This window comes from Sesamum indicum, linkage group LG5 (assembly GCF_026168435.1).
Source record: "Sesamum indicum cultivar Baizhima isolate 11 linkage group LG5, ASM2616843v1, whole genome shotgun sequence".
Taxonomy (NCBI): Eukaryota; Viridiplantae; Streptophyta; class Magnoliopsida; order Lamiales; family Pedaliaceae; genus Sesamum; species Sesamum indicum.
The window spans coordinates 5,457,714-5,479,467 of record NC_142661.1 but is presented as its reverse complement, the minus strand read 5'-3'; the positions used below and the strand labels follow the sequence as shown (position 1 = coordinate 5,479,467).

The window sequence follows — 21,754 nt, the reverse complement described above, 5'->3', positions numbered from 1 at the left end:
CAATGAACTTAAACTTTATTTCGCAAATAAGCTTTTATGGATTCATTGAGCTATCCTAATTCAATTTTTACAATTGATAAGTTTCTAATTGATTTGTTAAAGGGTGAATAGACATTTATTCCCTTGTGATATTAAAATGAGCACATTACCCCTTTATAATAAAAAATATAGCAATTTATCCTCCTATAATTTTTAAAATGAAGCAATTTTCATTTTAAAAATCATAGGGGGATAAATGATTGTATTTTAAAAAATATAAGGAGGTAAATCGCTATTCATTTTTTTATAAGAAGGTAATCTACTCATTTTCAATATCACAAGCAGGTTACTTGCATTTTTTCCTTTTGTTAAATATATTTATTTACTCACAACCATGTAAAGAAGGCTAATAATTGCATTTAAAATTTTGAATGATCTTGTCTTGAGTGAAAATGACAAGAATTATTGATAGCGCTAAAAAAAAAAAAAATAGATATGGGTCCAACTCGACCTAGAAATTGAATCCAAAACATTGAGTTTTGGTCCAGAGACTTATCGACCATGTTCACTAGCTCGTATGGACTAATAATCCTTTACATTAACTTTTGATTGTGGTTTTGTGAAAGAATAGGATAGGGCTAACAAGCACATGTATTGGTGTTTCCTTCAGAGCAAAGCATAAGTTTACTTTAGTGCATAAGAAGTGATATTCTTCATAATCACATTTCGTGGTGTGTTTATTAGTATTTTGGTCTGCTTGTTATTGAGTGGGCTGGTCCGACATTGAACCACAAATTTGGACAATTTTAATATGTAATAATTATGACTGATTACAAGTTGAAGAGAGCAATCCATTTGGGATTGTATTTTGCTCCCCTTAATGTCATCAACTTTGTCGCATGAATTTCTCAGCCTACCTCATTTTTAATGAGAATTACATCTGTTTTGGTCGAAGTGCATGATGTAAGTCCTTAATTGCTGCGACAACTCTCCCATCAACACAGTGCTCTTCACCTTTCTTCAGTTACGGTTTGTTGGTGTCTATAGCGTTGGTTCTTCTTCACATGAATCTTCTATCCCTCTCCATTTCTTAAATAATAATAATATTTGATATGTGAATATTTTAGCATTGCATATAGTTCTATGTTGTCTATTAAAGTTTCTCTCTCTCTCTCTCTCTCTTCGATTTAATGTATTTTTGGGATTTAATACAATTTACCCTTCTGTGATATTGAAAATGAGTAATCACCTCCCACTAAAAATTAAATAGCAATTTGCCACTTGTGTTTTAAAAAATGAGTAAATTACCTCCCAATTAAAAATAAATAGCAATTTATCACTTGTATTTTAAAAAATGAGTAAATGACCTCCTTATATTACATGGGTCAGTCAGGAGACGAATAAATGACTCACATGACAACTCAGTAAATGAAACAAAGACAACCAAAAATTGCGTAGCAATAAAACACGACCTCTATCCCGCTTGAAATACAAAAAAAGAAAACAACAACATCATCATCTTCCCAAACATCTCCCTGTGGATGTTCTCCAGCAAAAATGGTGAGCTTCATCTCCAAAGCTGGAACATTCTCAATAGCCCCCCTACAAGTGGGACAAGGATGCAAAGAAACCAGACCCAAGTTGGCAAGTAAGAAAGCGAAGGTTTCTAGAGGCAGCGACTTAGTAAATAAATTAACAAGCTAAAGGGAACTGCGAATATGCGAAGGAGCAATAAAACCATCTTTATAAGCAGTTTTGACCACATGGCAATCAATCTCATTGTGTTTCATGCGCTCATGAAATACGGGATTCGCCATGATGTAGGGCCACTTGGTTGTCGCAAAAAAGACGAACTGGAAGAGGCAAGTGAATGCCAAAATCGGAGAGCAAATAGGACAACCATTGTAACTCACAGACAGTTGCAACCATGCTCCTATATTCCGCCTCAGAGTGGAATGGGAAACAATACATTATTTCTTGGTCTTCCAAGAAACTAAGGCAGCTCTAAGGAAGATACAATATCCAGTAAGGGAATGGCGGGAATCAGTACATGACGCCCAATCTGCATCGCAATATGCAGTAAGCTCAAAGGATGACTGAGAATGAAAGAACAAACCTATCGACTGCTCACCTTTAAGATAACGTAAAACACGTAAGGCAGCCCTCCAATTGACATCATAGGGGTGATGGAGGAATTGGCTAAGCTACTGCACAGAATGTGATTTGTCAGGGCGTGTGAAGCCTAGATACAATAGATGCCCAATTTACCTTCTGTAATAAACAAGTTGAGGATGCAAGGGGCCACAATTGTCACAAAGTTTAAGTCCCAAAGGAAATGGAGTAGACACAGACTTGGCAGAGAGCATGCCAATATCTTGGATGATGCCTTAAACATACTTTATCTGGGCTGGATAAAGACCATTAAAATTTCGAACAATCTTGAGCCCAAGGAAATACCTTGCGTCTCTAAGATCCTTAATAGTAAATAGGGAATGCAAGTAAAGTCTAACAAATTGAATAAGATCCAAAGATGATGCTGTAACCACTATATCATCAATATAGATGAGAAGAGCTAGGAGGTCAGTATTATTCATTTGGGTGAAGAAGAAATGATCATAAGCAGATTACGTAAATCCAAACTCAGTGAGCTTGAGGGTGAGCTCTACATTTCATTAACGAGAGGCTTGCTTCAACCCATAGAGGGATTGTTGGAGTTTTCATAGAAGGCCAAGCTTGGTAGAATAACCAACAGGCAGCTCCGTGTACATATATTCATCCATATTCATCCAAACAACCGTACAGGAAGGCGCTGTTGACGTCCATTTGCTATAAAGGCCAATTATGGGAAACAGCTAGCGAGAAGAACACATGCACTGTAATAAGATTGGTAATAGGGGAGAAGTTGTCAATGTAATCCACCCTTGCAATCTGAGTAAATCCCTTTTCTACTAGACGAGCTTTATAACAATGAACAGAAACATCATCATACAACTTTGTCTTAAATACCCACATTCATCCAATGTGTTTCTTCCCAGCTGGTAAAGGAGTGAGAACATAGGTATGGTTATCCCAAAAGTAGTAATTTCAGCCTTCATGGCATCTAACTATTCTTTAAAAATGTGAATCATTTATTCGGCTCCTGATTGGTCCAAATAATATGGAAGGTTTATTTAGTTTGTTACAGCAGTTTTAGGCAATTTCTCTTCTTTATGTTTAATATGGATTCGAACCCCTCCCGGTCATTTTTTTCATTTTTCAATTAATGAGAAACAGGGTATTATGTCTGCAATTTATCTTTGATAATTGATTCTGTGTGCTTGTTGTCATCTGCAAATTTTACCATGGTATCAGAGCCTTTTTCGTGAAGGTCTCTGTATATACACACTACAATGCATACCTCTCTCTTCATTGAGGACGAAGTAGCTTCGTCGACGATGGGAAAGAGACCTGGTGAAACTGCGTCTCAATATGAGAAGCATATGTTGCTTGTTCATCTTTCTGGGCATTCGCAGCTCGCATTGACATCTTCTCCTTTGGATGGCACCAACTTTTTGGTATGAGAATGATCAATATACGTCTCTTTTGAAACGAATCTTTCCAACACCAGCTCTTTGATCAATCAATTTTCAGCAATGAAGGCTCGTTAATCTAATAGTGAGATCATGGATCTGGAATTCCATGTCCAAGGACATGGTGGAATCATTCATGCATTTTAATACTTCGTGAGGACTGTGGCTCGCGATACAGGCTCGGTATGGGTGGAGTAACGGGCCGTTAATTTACCAGTTACAGAGGGAATTATCGTCAATGGTACAAGAAGATTTAAGTCTTACAGCATATCTAACAAACGTGACAAAGCTCTGGAATGAGCTCAATTGTTTGGCACTTGCGCCAAAGTGTAAGTGTGGAGATTGTACTAGTGGTATTCACAAAGAAAGTGATGAACCCACTTCATTGACTCAACTGATACAATTTCTTATAGGCGTTTATGAAACCTTCAACAATGAAGGAAGTCAGATACTTTTGCTTGATCGACTGCCCAGTGTGAAAAAGGCTTTCTCTATGCTTTACACCGTTGAACAACAAAGAGCAATACAAACAACTACGAAGATAAGTACAAACAATGTGGCCTATCAACTGACTATGAAAGGAACTAAGAGGGATGATGACAAGTATGTGCAGAAAAAGAAGTTCATTGCAAATAAAGAAAATTTGCTATGCTCCCATTGTCGAAGACTAGGACATGGAAAATATACATATTTTCAATTGCATGGCATATGACTGGTATAAATCTCTGAATGAGCGAAGGAAGAAGGGTAGAGCTTTTGCTGCCAATGTCGATGTCAAAAGTGAAGGTATGCAGGGCACCTCTATGGGAAACACTGCAGAAATGATGAGTGAATTGATTAAGCTGCTTTAGAAGGCAAACACTCCCTCAAATCCCATTACCAGTTGTGCAAAGGCAAACACTCCCTTAGATCGCATTACCAATTATGCAAACTTTGCAAAATTTGGATTGGTAGATAATTCACAGTAGGGCCATCAATCATGTATGTGAAAACATTGTATTATTCAACTCATTTGTCAGACCCCCTAATCCTCACTTCATCCACCTGCCTGATCGTTCAAAGAATTCAGTTCAATATGTAGGTAGAGTTAAATTGAATGATGATATTACTTTGGAGAATGTATTCAGTATTCCTCAATTCTCTGTCAACTTGATATCTGTTAGCCAACTTTGTGGCCATACAAATTATAAGTTTCAGTTCGCTAAAGACACATGTATCTTGCAGGACCAGAGCAGTAGAGAATTTGTCACCTATTCAAGAATTTATACATCTTAAAACCAAGTTCCCTCTGTCTCATTTTTGTTGTTGCTACTAAGAGTACTAATCATACTGTGTCTTGTTCCAGTTCTGTCTATTGTACCTCAAATGTATAGTATAGACACTGATCATACTGTGTGTTGTTCCAATTCTGTCAATTGTACCTCAAATGTATAGCATAAACGTCTAGGTCATGCTTCTTTACAGGTAATAAAACATATATTGACCATTCATTATGGTGTTGATAATGATAACATCCCTTGTGAAATCTGTCACCAAGCTACGCATACTCGCATTCCATTTCCAATCAGTGTATCACAGTATGATATTCGTTTCGAACTTGTCCACATAGATTTATGGGGTCTTGATGCTACCTGTAATCTCTCTGGCTGAACCTACGTTTTAACTTTGTTCAATGACCACTCAAGATGCTTATGGACTTTCATCCTAAAACAAAAATCCCAAGTACCTGCTATTTTAAAACATGTTTGTTCCTTGATTCCCAATCAGTTCAATTGAAAGATAAAGACCTAAAGGTTTGATAATGGTGCAAAATTCATCAATCATGAATGTCAAACACTTTGTTCCAACTTAGGCATCATACATCAAACCTCATGTACATGCACCTCCCCATAAAATGGTCGAGTTGAAATTAAACATGGACACTAGTTGAATGTAGCTAGGGCCTTGTTATTCTAGGCATCTCTTCCCATTAAATTTTGGGGAGATGCAATCCTTACAACAACTTTTTTGATCAATAGAACACGCACAAAACTCTTGAAGTGGAAAACTCCTTTTTGACATGGATTTATAGTCCATTTTATTCTTCAGAGATGTACAATGTGATGAGGATATGTTTCAATCAAGATACTAAATTTGTCAAAAAATGACCAAACATGAGATACTCAGGACTAAATTCGTCAAAAAGGAATAAATGTGTAAATAAAGTAAGTTACAGGACTAAAAGTGTAATTTTACCTACATTTTATATTATTATATATTAAATGTTTTTGATGAAGATGAATATGGTGGTGTGGAAAAATGATATTGATATAAAATGTATATATAAAAAGTTTAAATAATTTTAAATATTTTATATTTTACGATCTCACAACGTGACATTGATATTTTTGTCTTATTATAAAGTAATTTTGTCAATTACACATTTTATCTCTTTTAACAACTACAAAAATAAATACACTGTTAGACTATTAATAATAATCCCACAATCATTCATACAAAATAAATAAGTTATTAAATTATCATGTCACCAAATATTCCAATATTAATCATGAAATTATCTATAATCATTTAATCCCATCCAATAAAGTAAAGGAGGCCTTACTCCCATATTTAATAGGCTTCTTTTTGTATATAGTATAGATAATTCATTACCCCAAACAACGAATTTAGAGTTGGTTTTCTAATAAGATTTTATAAATCCATTGAACTATATTGATTTAATTTTTACAATTATAAAATTTATAATTATTTTTTTAAAATATATTTTTTTCACACAATCCTGTTATAATGGATAGTATGTCGTTAATTAATATGTGAATATCATCCTACTATAAATTAAAAAACTACTTTCACATGTAAATAATAATAATAAGTTTAATACATTTTATGACGCACACTAATTCGGAAAGATAATATACTTTTCATAGAGAATTTGCACTGTACGAACCTCTTCTCCTTTACGAAAGACTATATACTACAAGTGAACAAAATATTAGTTACTAAATATTTGGTAATGATTTTAAAATTATCATTAAAAATATATATTAATGACAATAAATTTTATCATTAATTATGTATAAAGTTGTCACTAAATACAGTTAGTCGCACATTTGTAATGAAAACGTCAAGACAATACAATAGAGTGATAATTATTATTTATTGTCACTAGATCGTCACTGTACATGTGAATAATAATATTTAGTGACAACTTTATGCACATAGTTTTGTCACTAATTCTTATTAATAATAATTTTTTTAAAAATAATAGTAATTATTAGGATCATGAATTTCATTACTGTGACAAATTAAATATTCTTCCATCAAATAGGAAAAAAATACAATTTTAGTCCTATAAAGTCGGGAGTTGGAAATTCTGATCCTATTCAAATTAAAATTGGCATTTTACTGTTGTAACTTTAAAGAATTTGGAAATTTTAGTCGTTTATCCGACTGATTTGGCCTGAAAATTCCACGCTATCGACCGTCCCACCATCTAAATTGAGGCTTTTGGTGAATTTGATGAAGTAGAAATTCGAGTTGTAATTTTTATAGTGCAACTTTGGTCCATCATCTTTAAGGGGCTGACAATTTTGTCCCTAATTTTAGATGTAGCGTTTAGTTATCTAACTTGATATTTGGATTTTATATTACTGAATCTTGACATGTATTAAGAAAAAAATTGGGACTATTTATGTAAATCTATTTCGGATGATCAAAATGGAAGAGATAAAAATATGTGGTACTTTTGTCTAAAGACAGTAAAGAAATGAAGATATATATTTGCAAAAAGAATTATCTTTATATTCTGCATTTTTTTTGTAAAAGTGTTTCTTTTTTAACCCAATTACTATAATAGCACACAAATAAAACGAGAGAGAGTTGAACTTCATTCATATTTAATATTTAAAAACATCCTTGTGGGATAACAATTTTTCATGGCCTCTAATTGTTCCAATTATATTTTTTGATGAGCGAACTCGGAGTATTTTGCTCTGAAAAATAAATTCCATCATTTTTTGCCACCCAATAGTGCTGATTGCTTCCAGGTCTCACCCATGTTTGTTTATAAGCATCAAAAGCTTGATTCTTAGAACCCCACCAGAGATGACAAAAATACAAAGTTTTCGGGACGACATCATCGCAAAAACTCAAATGATAATCTTGATTTGTGGAAAGCGTATGATATCCCAAGTCATCATCTTTGGAAGCACAATGCAGTTTCAATGGCGCAGAATTCGGAGGGAGATTATTAATAACGTAAACAGTCTCTTGTTGTGTAACACATGCTTGGAGAATCTCAATTTCCATGCCGAGAAATAGCAAGAGGATTTTAATTATGGTGTACTTCATTTTAGTGATGTGATGGCTGAAGATGTTCGCTAATTTTCATCTCCGAAGTTCCTTTTTATAAGCGTTTGGCCATGCCAATACAACCAATGAAACATATACACTTTAAACATTTTGTCAATTGAATTTACAAAACATTAATAATTTGTATAATCAGAAATCAAATTAAAGATTAAAACATTAATGAATTGGCTAAATCGAAAATAAAAGTTGACAAATTAGCGGTAAGAAGGGCAATTTAAGAAATTGTTAGATGAATAACAAATATGTAGATCTTATAGACTACAAATATAGAAAAACAGAAAATAAACATTCCTAATTTTACGTTGGATCTTATTATATACAATTGTTTCTTTTAATTTTCTTGTTTAGCTAAGTATGCACGTGATACAATTATTTTTAAGGATAATACTGTAAATCATATTATCTTACGTTTATTTTTGGTAATACAATGAACTTAAACTTTATTTCGCAAATAAGATTTTATGATTCATTGAGCTATCCTAATTCCCTTGATTCGTTAAAGAGTGAATAGCATATTATTCCTTTGTGATATTAAAAATGAGCACATTACCCCTTTATGATAAAAAATATAGCAATTTATCCTCCTATACTTTTTAAAATGAAGCAATTTACCTCCTTATATAGGGAGGTAAATTGCTTCATTTTAAAAATCATAGGAGGATAAATGATTGTATTTTAAAAAATGTAAGGATGTAAAAATCGCTATTCATTTTTTCATAAAAGGGTAATTTACTCATTTACAATATCACAAGTAGGTCATTTGCATTTTTTTCATTTGTTACATATATTTATTTACTCACAAGCATGTAAAGAAGGCTAATAATTGCATTTAAAATTCTCAATGATCTTGTCTTGAGTAAAAATGACAAGAATTATTGATAGTGCTAAAAAATAAAAAAAATTAGATATGGGTCCCACTCGGCCTAAAAATTGAATCCAAAACATTGAGTTTGGGTCCAGAGAGTTATCGACCATATTCACTAGCTCGTATGGACTAATAAGCCTTTACATTAACTTTTGATTGTGGTTTTGTGATAGAATAGGATAGGGCTAACAAGCACATATATTGGTGTGTTTGCTTTAGAGCAAAGCATGAGTTTACTTTAGTGTATAAGAGGTGATATTCTTCATAATCTCATTTTGTGGTGTGTTTAATAGTATTTTGGTCAGCTTGTTATTCAGTTGGCTGGTCCGACTTCAAACCACGAATTTGGGCGATTTTAATATTTAATAATTATGACTAATTACAAGTCAAAGAGAGCCGTCCATTTGGGATTGTATTTTGCTCCCCTTTATGTCATCAATTTTGTCGCATGAATTTCTCAGCCTACCTCATTTTTAATGAGAATTACATCTGTTTTGGTCGAAGTGCATGATGTAAGTCCTTAATTGCTGCGACAACTCTCCCATCAACACAGTGCTCTTCACCTTTCTTCAGTTATGGTTTGTTGGTGTCTGTAGCATTGGTTCTTCTTCACATGAATCTTCTATTCCTCTCCATTTCTTAAATAATAATAATATTCGATATGTGAAGATTTTAGCATTGCATATTGTTCTAGGTTGTCTATTAAAGTTTCTCTCTCTCTCTCTCTCTCTCTTTGATTTAATGTATTTTTGGGATTTATTATAATTTACCATTCTATGATATTGTAAATGAGTAATTACTTCCCAATAAAAAGTAAATAGCAATTTATTACTTGTATTTTAAAAAATGAGTAAATTACATCCTTATATTACATGAGTCAGTCCGGAGGCTAATAAATGACTCACATGACAACTCAGTAAATAACACAAAGACAACAAAAAAATTGCGTTGCTATAGAACACGACTTCTATCCCTCTACAAATACACAAAAAAAAAACAACGTCATCATCTTCCCAAACATCTCCTTGTGGATGTTTTGCAGCAAAAATGGCGAGCTTCATCTCTGAAGTTGGAACATTCTCAATAGCCCGCCTACAAGTGGGACAAGGATGCAAAGAAACCAGACCCAAGTTGGCAAGTAAGAAAGGGAAGGTTTCCAGAGGCAGTGACTTAGTAAATAAATTAACAAGCTGAAGGGAACTGCGAATGTGCGAAGGAGCAATAAAACGATCTTTATAAGCCGTTCTGACACATGGCAATCAATCTCATTGTGTTTCATGCGCTCATGGAATATGGGATTTGCCATGATGCAGGACCGCTTGGTTGTCGAAAAAAAGATGAACTGGAAGAGGCAAGTGAATGCCAAAATCGGAGAGTAAATTGGACAGCCATTTTAACTCACAGACAGTTGCAACCATGCTCCTATATTCCGCCTCGGAGTGGAACGGGAAATAGTAGATTATTTCTTAGTCTTCCAAGAAATAAGGCAGCTCCAAGGAAGATACAATATCCAGTAAGGGAACGGCGGGAATCAGTACATGACGTCCAATCTGCGTCACTATACGCAGTAAGCTCAAAAGATGACTGAGAATGAAAGAACAAACCATTCGACTGCTCACCTTTGAGATAACGTAAAACACGTAAGGCAACCCTCCAATGGACATCACAGGGGTGATTGAGGAATTGGCTAAGCTACTACACAAAATCTAATATGTCAGGGCGTGTGAAGCCTAGATACAATAGACGCCCAATTAACCTTCAGTATTGAACGGGTTGAGGATGCAAGGGGCCACAATTGTCACTGAGTTTCAGTCCCAAATGAAACGGAGTAGACACAGACTTGGCAGAGAGCATGCTAATATCTCGGATGATGTCTTAAACATACTTTGTCTGGGCTAGATAAAGACCATTAGAATTTCAAGCAATCTTGAGCCTAGGGAAATACCTTGCGTCTCCAAGATCGTTAATAGTAAATAAGGAATGCAAATAAAGTCTAACAAATTGAATAAGATCCAAAGATGATGCTGTAACCACTATATCATCAATATAGATGAGAAGCGCTAGGAGGTCAGTATTAGTCATTTTGGTGAAGAAGTAATGGTTATAAGCAGATTGCGTAAATCCAAACTCAGTGAGCTTGAGGGTGAGCTCTACATTTCATTGACGAGAGGCTTGCTTCTACCCATAGAGGGATTGTCGGAGTTTGCATACGAGGCCAAGCTTGGTAGAATAACCCATAGGCAGCTCCATGTACATATATTCATCCAAAAACCGTGCAGAAAGGCGCTGTTGACGTCCATTTGCTATAAGGGCCAGCTATGGGAAGCAGCTAGTGAGAAGAACACATGCACTTGAATAAGTTTGGTAATAGAGGAGAAGTTGTCAATGTAATCCACCCTTGCAATTTGAGTAAATCCCTTTTCTACTAGACGAGCTTTATAACACTCCACAGAATCATCCACACACAACTTTCTCTTAAATACCCACATTCATCCAATGTGTTTCTTCCCAGCTAGTAAAGGAGTGAGAACCTAGGTATGGTTATCCCAAAAGCAGTAATTTCATGTGACGCCTCAAAAATTATAATACATAATTGAGAGATTAATTGGTAAATTTTTATGAAACTTAGTTAATTGGTAAATAAATTATGGGCCATAATTGGAATATAATAGAACTTGGACGGGTTAAATTGGAGCTCATTATAATATTTGAGAGCAAACTATATTAATTAAAAAATTAGGAAGGACGTAATGGGTATTTTGAGAAAAGTTTAATAAAAAAAATATTATATATAATAATAATATTATGTATATAATAATATAATATATATATATATAAAGTGAAGAGAGAGAGAGAGAGTGAGTGGCCACCGCCTCAACTCTCTCTCTCCTCTCTTTATTGCACACACACACCCATACACAATTCACACACAAACAATTGGAAATTTGAAATTCTCTCGGCGAAAAGGAAAAAAAAACAGAGATAAGAATTTATATTTTAAAAATTATAATAATTTATATAATGATGTTGTTTAATTAGTCCGTTTATTAAATGTTGTTTATACTAAGCGATGTACTATTTAACCGGAATATTTTACGGGTTTGACTATTTAAAATAGTGTCTAATTAAATATAGAATCGGATATAAAAATGATGTCGTTGGTTAATTAGATTATTAAATTCGTTAGATTTGAATATTACTATAGCTAATTTATACAATTTCATCGGAATTATTAACCAAATACGCAATTCTATGTATTATTGTTCAATTAAAGATTATAATAGTTTAGAAATTGATAGAAAATTCATAGAAATACTCCGAAAATTATATTTAATAAATGGTATGTTAATAAAGAGGAAAAATGAAGATTTGTATTTTGGTAGAAATGAAATATTGAAGAATTATTAGAAATCGTACGAATAATATTTAATATTATATTTAAAAGAAATTACGATATTCTCGATATATTAATTGTATGTGGTATAACTCATTATAGGATACGGAGGTGAGGTGAAAGGACTGACAATTAGCGATTGAGTAGAAAGAAACGTTGTGAGATTGATGTAAGTAAATAATTAGTATTATCTATATATGATTTCTGTATTTGTGGTTTTACTGTTATATGAATTTGTGGTTCGTGCTGATATTAATTTATCTGAAGTATATGAGTGATGGATGATTTGATTTGATTGACGATATTGTATACGTGGAATGAGAAAATACGTGGAAATATTATGTTTGTTGTTTGATGTGTTGTGGATGTCTGAAAATGAGAATATGTTAATATATTGTTTTACGTTACTAGTTGCTTACAAGAATGGTGATATGTGGAAATGAGGGAGTGGTGAAAATTGAATATAATTGTGGTGTGAATACCCCTTGATGTGTTGAAAAGCCTATAATGCGAAAACATGATATGAAAGAGCTATGTGCGAAATGAAAGAACTATGTTCGATATGAAAGAGCTATATGCTAAATGAAAATGCTATGTGCGAAATGAGATTGATGAGCTGGCTGTCAAGGTGGTTCACTTAAATTTATATAACATTCAGATTGAGTTGGCGGGAAAAACACAATATCACCTTCTGGTAAGCAAACTAGGAAAAATGGAGTTTGGTTGGTTGTCATATTATGAGACAGTCATGTGGTGTAATAAAGCTGATTATGTCGGAATTAAATTGATTGTATTCCATGCGTGTTGCTTGTTTATCTTGTTTGAGTTGTGTTTGACATGCATATATAGATAGGGCTGGTTATTTACTTACTGAGTGGCAGGCTCATCCCTCTGCTGACATTTTCTTTCAGGAGTTGACTTTGAGGCGTCTGACTGTTGAAGACTAGGACTACGCATTATACTTAGGTAGGTCGGGCCAGTATGTTGTTTTCTCCTCTTTGTCAGTTAGAGTACAAATCACATTTTGTTGTATAGAGAGAACTTAAGCGTGGAGATTACTTATGATGGACTACTTATGGTGTTTGATGTGCATATATGATATTGTAGGTTGATTACGCTTGTTATGACGTTGGGGTTACGTATACATATGAATTAAATTATTTTGTGCATTTATATTTGTAAACACAGGGATTACTATAAGTATAATGTTTAGCGTAGATATAGCCTTGTAGCGATGGGGGTGCTACATTTCAGCCTTCATGGCATCTAACCATTCTTTCAAAATGTGAATCATTTATTCGGCTCCTGATTGGTCCATATAATATGGAGGGTTAGTTAGTTTGTTACAGTAGTTTCAGGTAATTGCTCTTCTTTGTATTTAACCTGGATTCGAACCCCTCCCGGTCATTTTTTTCATTTTTCCATGAATGAGAAACAAGGTATTTTGTCTGCAATTTATCTTTGATAATGAATTCTGTGTGCTTGTTGTCTTCTGCAAGTTTTAACATGGTATCAGATCCTTTTTCGTGAAGGTCTCTATATATACACACTACAATGCATACCTCTCTCTTCATGGACGACGAAGTAGCTTCATCGACGATGGGAAAGAGACCTGGTGAAACTGCATCTCAATATGAGAAGCATATGTTGTTTGTTCATCCTTCTGGGCATTCAAAGCTAACATTGACATCTTCTCCTTTGGATGGCACAAACTTTCTGGTATGAAAACGAGCAATATACGTCTCTTTTGAAACGAATCTTTCCAACACCAGCTCTTAGATCAATCAATTTTGAGCAATAGAGGCGCGTTAATCTGATAGTGACATCATGGACCTGGAATTCCATGTCGAAGGACATGGTGGAATCATTCATGCATTTTAATACTTCATGAGGACTGTGGCTCGTGATAAAGGCAAGGTATGGGTGGAGTAACGGGCCGTTAATTTACCAGTTACAGAGGGAATTGTCTTCAATGGTACAACAAAGTTTAAGTCTTACGACATATCTAACAAACGTGACAAAGCTCTGGAATGAGCTCAATTGTTTGGCACCTGCGCCATACTGTAAGTGTGGAGATTGTACTAGTTGTATTAACAAAGAAATTGATGAACTCACTTCATTGACTCAACTAATGCAATTTCTTATGGGCGTTTATGAAACCTTAAACAACGAAGGAAGTCAGATACTTATGCTTGATCGACTGCCCAGTGTGGAAAAGGCTTTCTCTATGCTTTACACCGTTGAACAACAAAGAGTAATACAAACATCTACAAAGATAAGTACAAACAATGTGTCCTATCAACTGACTATGAAAGGAACTAAGAGAGATGATGATAAGTATGTGCAGAAAAAGAAGTTCATTGCAGATAAAGGGAATTTCCTATGCAAACATTGTCGAAGACTAGGACATGGAAAAGATACATATTTTCAATTGCATGGCATACGTGACTGGTATAAATCTCTGAATGAGCGAAGGAAGAAGGGGAGAGCTTTTGCTGCCAATGTCGATGTAAAAAGTGAAGGTATGCAGGGCACCTCTATGGGAAATGAATTGATTAAGCTGCTGCAGAAGGCAAACACTCTCTCAAATCCCATTACCAGCTATGCAAAGGCTTTGCACAATTCGACGAGGAGTTTGCAGGTAATGCCGCTAAACTTACTTGTATTGATTTGGATTGCTAGATAATTCACAGTAGGGCCATCAATCATGTATGTGAAAGCATTGTATTATTCCACTCATTTGTCAAACCCACTAATCCTCACTTCATCCACCTGCCTGATGGTTCAAAGAATTCAGTTCAATATGTAGGCAGAGTTAAATTGAATGATGATATTACTTTGGAGAATGTATTCGGTATTCCTCAATTCTCTGTCAACTTGATATCTGTCAGCCAAATTTGTGGCCATACAAATTATCAGTTTCAGTTCGCTAAAGACACATGTTTCTTGCAGGAGGTCTTGGTGGAAGAGATCGAGAAGACGGAAGAAGGCAAGGCAAATTAATAGGTTTTACGGTTTTCAAAACTTGTAATTATTTGACTTTTATTTAGATCGTCTTCCATCTTGTTTCTATACTAGCGATATCCTCTATGTTCCCAGAACTCGTAAATCATTTCTTAGATCAATGATGACTTTTTTATTTATATGAAATCCCCTTTCATACCTGCAAACTTTGAAGAATTCCATTGAGCAAACAAAATCAATAAAGTTCCCTTGAATATAATCGACCATAAGTCGAAATGATTGGTTATGTTCAAGTCTATCTTTTTCAGATAGATCGTTTTCAGATACCCTTTCAGATTGCAAGGTTTTTAGTTCGCACGATACTACCTTTTCCAGGTCTCGTAATCGCCTAATCTTTTCTGGACATGATCTTCACCTTGTTAGGATATCTCAGGTCGCAGTCGTTTTTAGACAAATTTTAACCTTTTTTAGGTTGCAATCTTTTTCAAACAAATCCAAACCTTTTTCCGGTCGCAGTCTTTTTCAGACTCAGTTTCTACCTTTTTCAGGCCGTAGTCTTTTTTAGAATCAATTTGTACCTTTTTCAGGTTGTAGTCTTTTTCAAATCCAATTTGTACCTTTTTTAGGTTGTAGCCTTTTTCAGACTCAATTGTACCTTTTTCAGGTCGTAGTCTTCTTCTGACCCAGGCCGAGCTTTTCTCAGGTCAGTAATAATTCGTTGCAATGCTAGTTATCCCGAAAGTGCTTTTATTTCATGCGAGCATTTTTACATAGAATGTAACCAATTTCTCAAAATATTACAGTAATATGCATAATCATTTACTTCTATCACTAGTAAAAAGACTGCTCCTGCAAAAGTTAAATATCCACGGTAAAAAGTTAACGAACATACAAACATATCAATATTTTCAAGTTGTTGTCTTCTTCACCAAATAACTCTACTGTTGAATCGTGTTTTTCCTTCGTTCCCTCGAGCTCGAACTCCTCACTACTCCTTGATCTACTAGGGGATGTTCGATCTCTTCCTCCTCATATTTGCCTATCTCGATCTCGACCTCTATCCCATTCTCTGTCCTTGTTTCCATTAATTTCCTCGTCGATATACTTTCGAGCTAAGTACATCAATTGTTCTATGTCTCCAGGAGGATCTCTAGATAATGCTGACGCAAACAATCCCTTCTTCATCCCATGTATCAATATGCTCTTCATCATATCAATCCGCAAACCCTGTACCTCTAGGGTCTCGTTGTTAAATCTCCCTATGAAACTTTTTAGGGATTCATCGCTCCTTTTCTGGATCGTGAAAAGATAAGTCGCCGACCTCTTCGATCTCCTTTCGCTAGTAAAGTGAAATGCAAACTTCTGCGTCAGTTGTCCATAGGATTCGATGATACCACTCGCAAACTAGTAAACCACTCTTGCGCTTTTCCTATCAAAGTTGTCACAAATAATTTTACGTTAATAGAATCCGTTTGTCCGCACAAGTTCATTACTAGTTCGAAGGCAGAAATGTGTTCCTGCGGATCCTTCGACCTATCATATTTGGGTAGATCGGGTACTAAACAATTTGGACCGACAATTTCGGTCAGAATCTTATTGGCAAAACGCGAGTCCCTATTTTGCTTCACTAGGTCACCTCGTTTCTTCAAGTCGTCTATCTGTTGCTTTAGTTTTTCTATCTACTTCCCTAAACTTTCCACTTCAGCTCTGGAGATCCCTGGTTCCCTCATCCTGATATTGCTAAATGTTGTGTCTAAACTCTTTCTTGCTAGGATAGTTTCTAGTGTTTGTCGCATATTCCTCCTCGTGCGATTGGTTCCTTCCATGTGGTCATTTGCAATCACCTTTCTCTGCTTTTTGACCAACCTCCTCCTCTCTCATTCAGCCTGTGTAACCATTTTCCTTTCGTGCTCCACCATCACATTCCTGCTTGCTATTTCTATCTTCTGCCATTCTTCATTTGTTAGATGCAATCTTCTTCCCTCTCGTCATGGAAGGATTCGTTCTTCTTGCTCGTGCCTTGATGACTCCGACATGGTGAATTATCTTTGCTGGATACCTAAATCCTTCAACCACCTTGAAACCCAATCAAACCGAACTAAAGGACCTCTTCTCAAGATTCCCACAGCCGACGTCAAATGATCTGGGTTAAAATCTATGTGACCTCCTTGGTTGGGTGAACTGTCCTCCAAGCGGTTCGAGGTCGCTACCTTTTCCAGACTAGTGATTGGGCCCTGAGAAAACTGAAGCAAATTATTAGGCTTGCTGGAGTGGCCCCCAGCTAAGACCCTCCGATGCTTAAGTTAGTATGTTTTTAAGGTGGTGAAGCAGGTCGTTGGCGAGCTGATGAGCCGAAGCAACCAAAAAGTAAAGAATGGTAAAGTGAGCATACCATAAATGCACTAACTATGTAGTATTTATAGCGTAAGACAGGGGGTCTTGTTGGTCCAATAGACTTCTTCCACGTGTCTCGGGTTGCCAGGGTCGGGTCGCCAGATGCAACCCTGGGGTAATGACCTGACCTGATAAAAAATGCGTAGATCCTTCAGGTAAAATTGTTATTTTTTGATCTTCCAGGAACAAATTAGTCTTTTATAGACAAAATTAAGGCTTTCCACATCATGGCTAGTATGCTTAATCAATTTAATATATAATAATATAAAATATAGGTAAAATTACACTTTTGGTCCTGTAACTTACTTTATTTCCACATTTCTTCATTTTTGAAGAATTTAGTCCCGAGCCTTTTTCTTAAATTAGAAGTCGAGAATTTTTTAAAATAGTTGGACAAATTGAATTATTAGTTAAAAATTCAATAAATTAATTTATTCAAAATCTCAATGATCGAACATCAAAATATAAAAAAATTAATTTCTATTTGCCCTTCTTTTAACATCTTCAGTACAAGAATAAAACAGTAGAATGTCTATATTTAACTGCATTATCAATTTTATTAGAAACATGAATCAGTAAAGCTTAATTGTTCCTTATTGGAAATAAAAAGAATCAAGAAAAGCTAAAGAAGAATGATGATATATGCATCTTTCTCTCTACTGCGTTATGTCTTTTAATTTCTCTCTTTTCAAAGACCGGTCAACTGTGGCCCTTTCAGGAAGAATTTCATTGAGTGGAGAATCATATTCTCATTTTTCAATATTCAAGAAATCCTACTAAATACATACCTTCAAATATCACACCAGATCCAATCCAATGTGCAACTGATAAGCTCATTTTGACCTACAAAATAGCTTTGTGGTCTTTCTCATTCTCAGAAAAGATTTTGAAAGCTAATGGATCCAAATCGCCTATTTCTAAAGCGCTTTGAATCCATCACTCTTTCTCATCCTCAGCTAGAAGAGATTGTCCAACCAGAACGGTAAGTTTCATTCTTGATTATGCATAATCCAATTATGTGATAATATAAATTTTATATTTCACCCAATAGACATCTCGCATTTAATGCTACATAAAAGACTTTATTGACCAATATACGTAATCAAAATTGTCCAACAATAATTGAAATCACTATTTCGACCATGCTAGGTTACATAAACACAACACTAACAGGATCACCACTAAGCCTAACTAAGTCCCTAGTCGTAATAGCCCCTCTATTGCTAAGCCCTAGGACCTTCTTGTTTCAACTTTTCTATTCCTCATCATCACCTGCAAACCATTCACAGATTATGTATTTAGTGGTAACCAATACCAAGAGTAGAATGGTGATTATGTTAATACTCAATTAAAGATTTTACCTTCATCATAGTGGAGATTAGGACACTCCCTCTTTCAATGGCCATTCTCTCAACAATAAATGCAAACATCATTCAGTATCCTTGACTGACGAACAATATTCCTTTTTCCCGTACCCCTGCCTGACAGCGTAACAGGATTACTTGATGTGCTAGAAGCAATAGAAGAAGTCTCATCACTCATTCTCTCCCCCATTTGGCACCTTTGCCCTTCGCTTTAGAGATTGAAGCCTCTCCCACTAGTACTGGTTGATGCAGATTTTTCAACCGTTGTCTTATACTGGACCAACATATTGATGAACTCATGAAGGTTTTTCTCAATCCCATTCATGTTATAGTTGATAATAAATTGATCAAAAAAGGGTGGTAGTGATTCTAAGATCACATTCATTCTCAAAATCAACCTGGAGGTCTTTCAGCTTTTCTACCAGGGATAGAATCATCACTCGATACTCTCATACGGACAATCCCTCAACTATTCTAGCACGTAAGAATTCCTTCATATGGTATCGCATAAAGTTCATTCATGCGGTGCATTATTGACCATACATCTTTGTACCTCTCTTACTATTTCTGGATCTTGTTACTCATCATGCCCAGTATGATACTGCGTATTGTCCAGTTGTGCTCATGCCACTGAGTAAATTTCTCGAGCGTCAAACATTTTCCTAGCAAGAACACATTTGGCAAAGTACGAGGTAGACTTATCTAGAACATAAGTTTAGTTCTCGAAATCTTGGAATATCCTCAGATTTCTCAGCCAATTTGAACAGTTTGTTCCATCAAATATATTATCCTCAAGTATGCCGTTAAGTGGATTCTTAGACATCTACAATAAATAGAAAAATTACTAGATTATTATAAAATTATGTTCAAGTTAAGAATTTGGACTTCAATCATTAACCCTCCCACTATTTCTATAAAAACCACCGCTCTCAAATGGATTTTCGAAAAACCTTTACTTAGTGGGCTTAGGGTCCACAAGCAAAATTCACGATGTTTATTTCCATTTTTGTGTCTAATATTTTAACTTGGTCCAACTAAGTGAGGGTTATTTGTTATTTATATGACCGAGACCACATCACATTTAATATTTTTCATGCATAATATTCTAAATATTAAAAACCTTAATTAAAATGCATGGAACGCAAAAATAAAAGTCTAGCACGCCACTATTCGATAGTCAAAAGCCGTCTATGAGATCTACTGAGCTCATAGTAGATCTATGGTCAGTCTAGGGTAGGCCCATTAACATACTATGGGCCTTGTAATCTCTCCTTATTTCTTTATCTGCTTCGTGGGCTCCGTCCTTTGGACCTCTTCTCCATGAACCAACCCATGGCTCCTCCATATGCCTCTATTGTCTGAGCTAGTTTTTTCAATTATTACAAAAAATAAAACTAAATCTCCCTAACCTACTACACTTATTACGACTAAAAAGAAAGCCCAAACAGAAGTAGCGAGAAGTACATGAATAGGGAGAAAATATGCCTTAAATAATTAGGCTAAAAACAAAGAGATAAGAAAATAAGTGGCATGCATGCCACAACCCAACAGAAAATAAACCATCCAATGGGTTTGTGATCATCCATATTAATCAAATTAACAAAAAAACACATTTATTTTCAAAATAAACATGCACAAAAAATATAATACAAACCATGCATTATAATAATAATATCCAATGTCATATATTAATCACATATCTAATCCAAGGGTTTTTTCATTAAAAATAATGCAACTTATTTATGGATATAAGTGCAACCGATACAAAAAATAAATTCTTGTTTGAGAACCCATTCAAATTAATTTTAGTAATTTAATTTTAGAAAATACCACATCTCAACCAAAAATTAAATTCCCAAAAATTTATTGTTTCAGAATAATATGCAGAAAATTCAGAAAAAATAAAAATTTTGAAAAAACATAAAGCAAACATGAGGAAACAATGCACGGACCCCGCTCGTGGATCTGGTTTCAGTGCATGCCTGCGCGTGCCAGTGCAGACATGCATGCACCCTTGCTAGCACGCATGCCTGCAGGAGCCCGCGCCCGGACGTGCGCTTGTCGGCACATCTACTGAGATTTTTTTTTTAAACTTTTTGTTTTTATTCTACATTTCAAAGAATCAATTATATTTTAGATATTCCAAAATTTATGAAAAATTCTCAATCCCAAAATTAAATCTTGACCAATGGGTGTACCCTTAATCTTTTCCTCGACCTTTGGTGTAAAAATAAAACAAAGAAGGCCAATAATTAGGAGAAAAAATAAATAAGAGAGACAAAAATCCACATTATGTTCGACTACAACCGTTGATTCCTCATTCTGTATCGTTCACAGTGAGATCTCGATTTCGAGACCCTCCAAAGACTAACACACCACCACTAAAGGATATGGAGATTTTGTACTAGCAAAAACTCAACAAATGTGCAAAGAATCAACAACGTTATTGTTTAACATTTGATCATTTCTTCCTCTTTGGATCTCTAAGATCATAAGAGGGTTTTTGGAGAGAAAATAGGAGTGAAATTTTATGGGTATGTTTTTGCTGCAGCTGCTGGTCGGCTATCAGTATTTTAGAAACTTTATATGTGACCTTTTCACAAGATACCAATGAGCTTTAACCTAGAAAGATTTCTTCAACCATCTAACACCTCTATGTCACACCACACCCAAGGAGGAGTTTTGACTCCTTAACCTAGCCATGGTCTAACAAAGGACTTGGGCTTGCATTTTAATGGAACGAGCTTGATTAATTAAAACTAAATCAAGCCCACATCTAATGGACTTTAAAATAAATCTAATTTAATTTATAAGTCCAATATTAAAATATACTTTGATCCAATTAAAGGATACA

At 34.9% G+C, this 21,754-nt stretch overlaps 1 protein-coding gene across 1 annotated transcript; it reads left to right on the top strand.

The window, feature by feature from the left end:
- Positions 1–13,777: 13,777 nt before the first annotated feature.
- On the top strand, positions 13,778–15,181 carry LOC148788048 (uncharacterized). Its single transcript, XM_088880304.1, has 3 exons — positions 13,778–13,897; positions 14,091–14,819; positions 14,861–15,181. The coding sequence occupies exons 1-3, from the start codon at positions 13,778–13,780 to the stop codon at positions 15,179–15,181; spliced, it is 1,170 nt and encodes a 389-aa protein (XP_088736430.1).
- Positions 15,182–21,754: the final 6,573 nt, after the last annotated feature.

Bases quoted from the DNA above. Each gene is read 5' to 3' on its own strand.
- LOC148788048 (XM_088880304.1), top strand. From the start codon at position 13,778: ATGGGAAAGAGACCTGGTGAAACTGCATCTCAATATGAGAAGCATATG. The intron at 13,898-14,090 runs GTATGAAAACGA...CTCGTGATAAAG, and splicing joins TGGATGGCACAAACTTTCTG to GCAAGGTATGGGTGGAGTAA. The intron at 14,820-14,860 runs GTAATGCCGCTA...TTGGATTGCTAG, and splicing joins ATTCGACGAGGAGTTTGCAG to ATAATTCACAGTAGGGCCAT.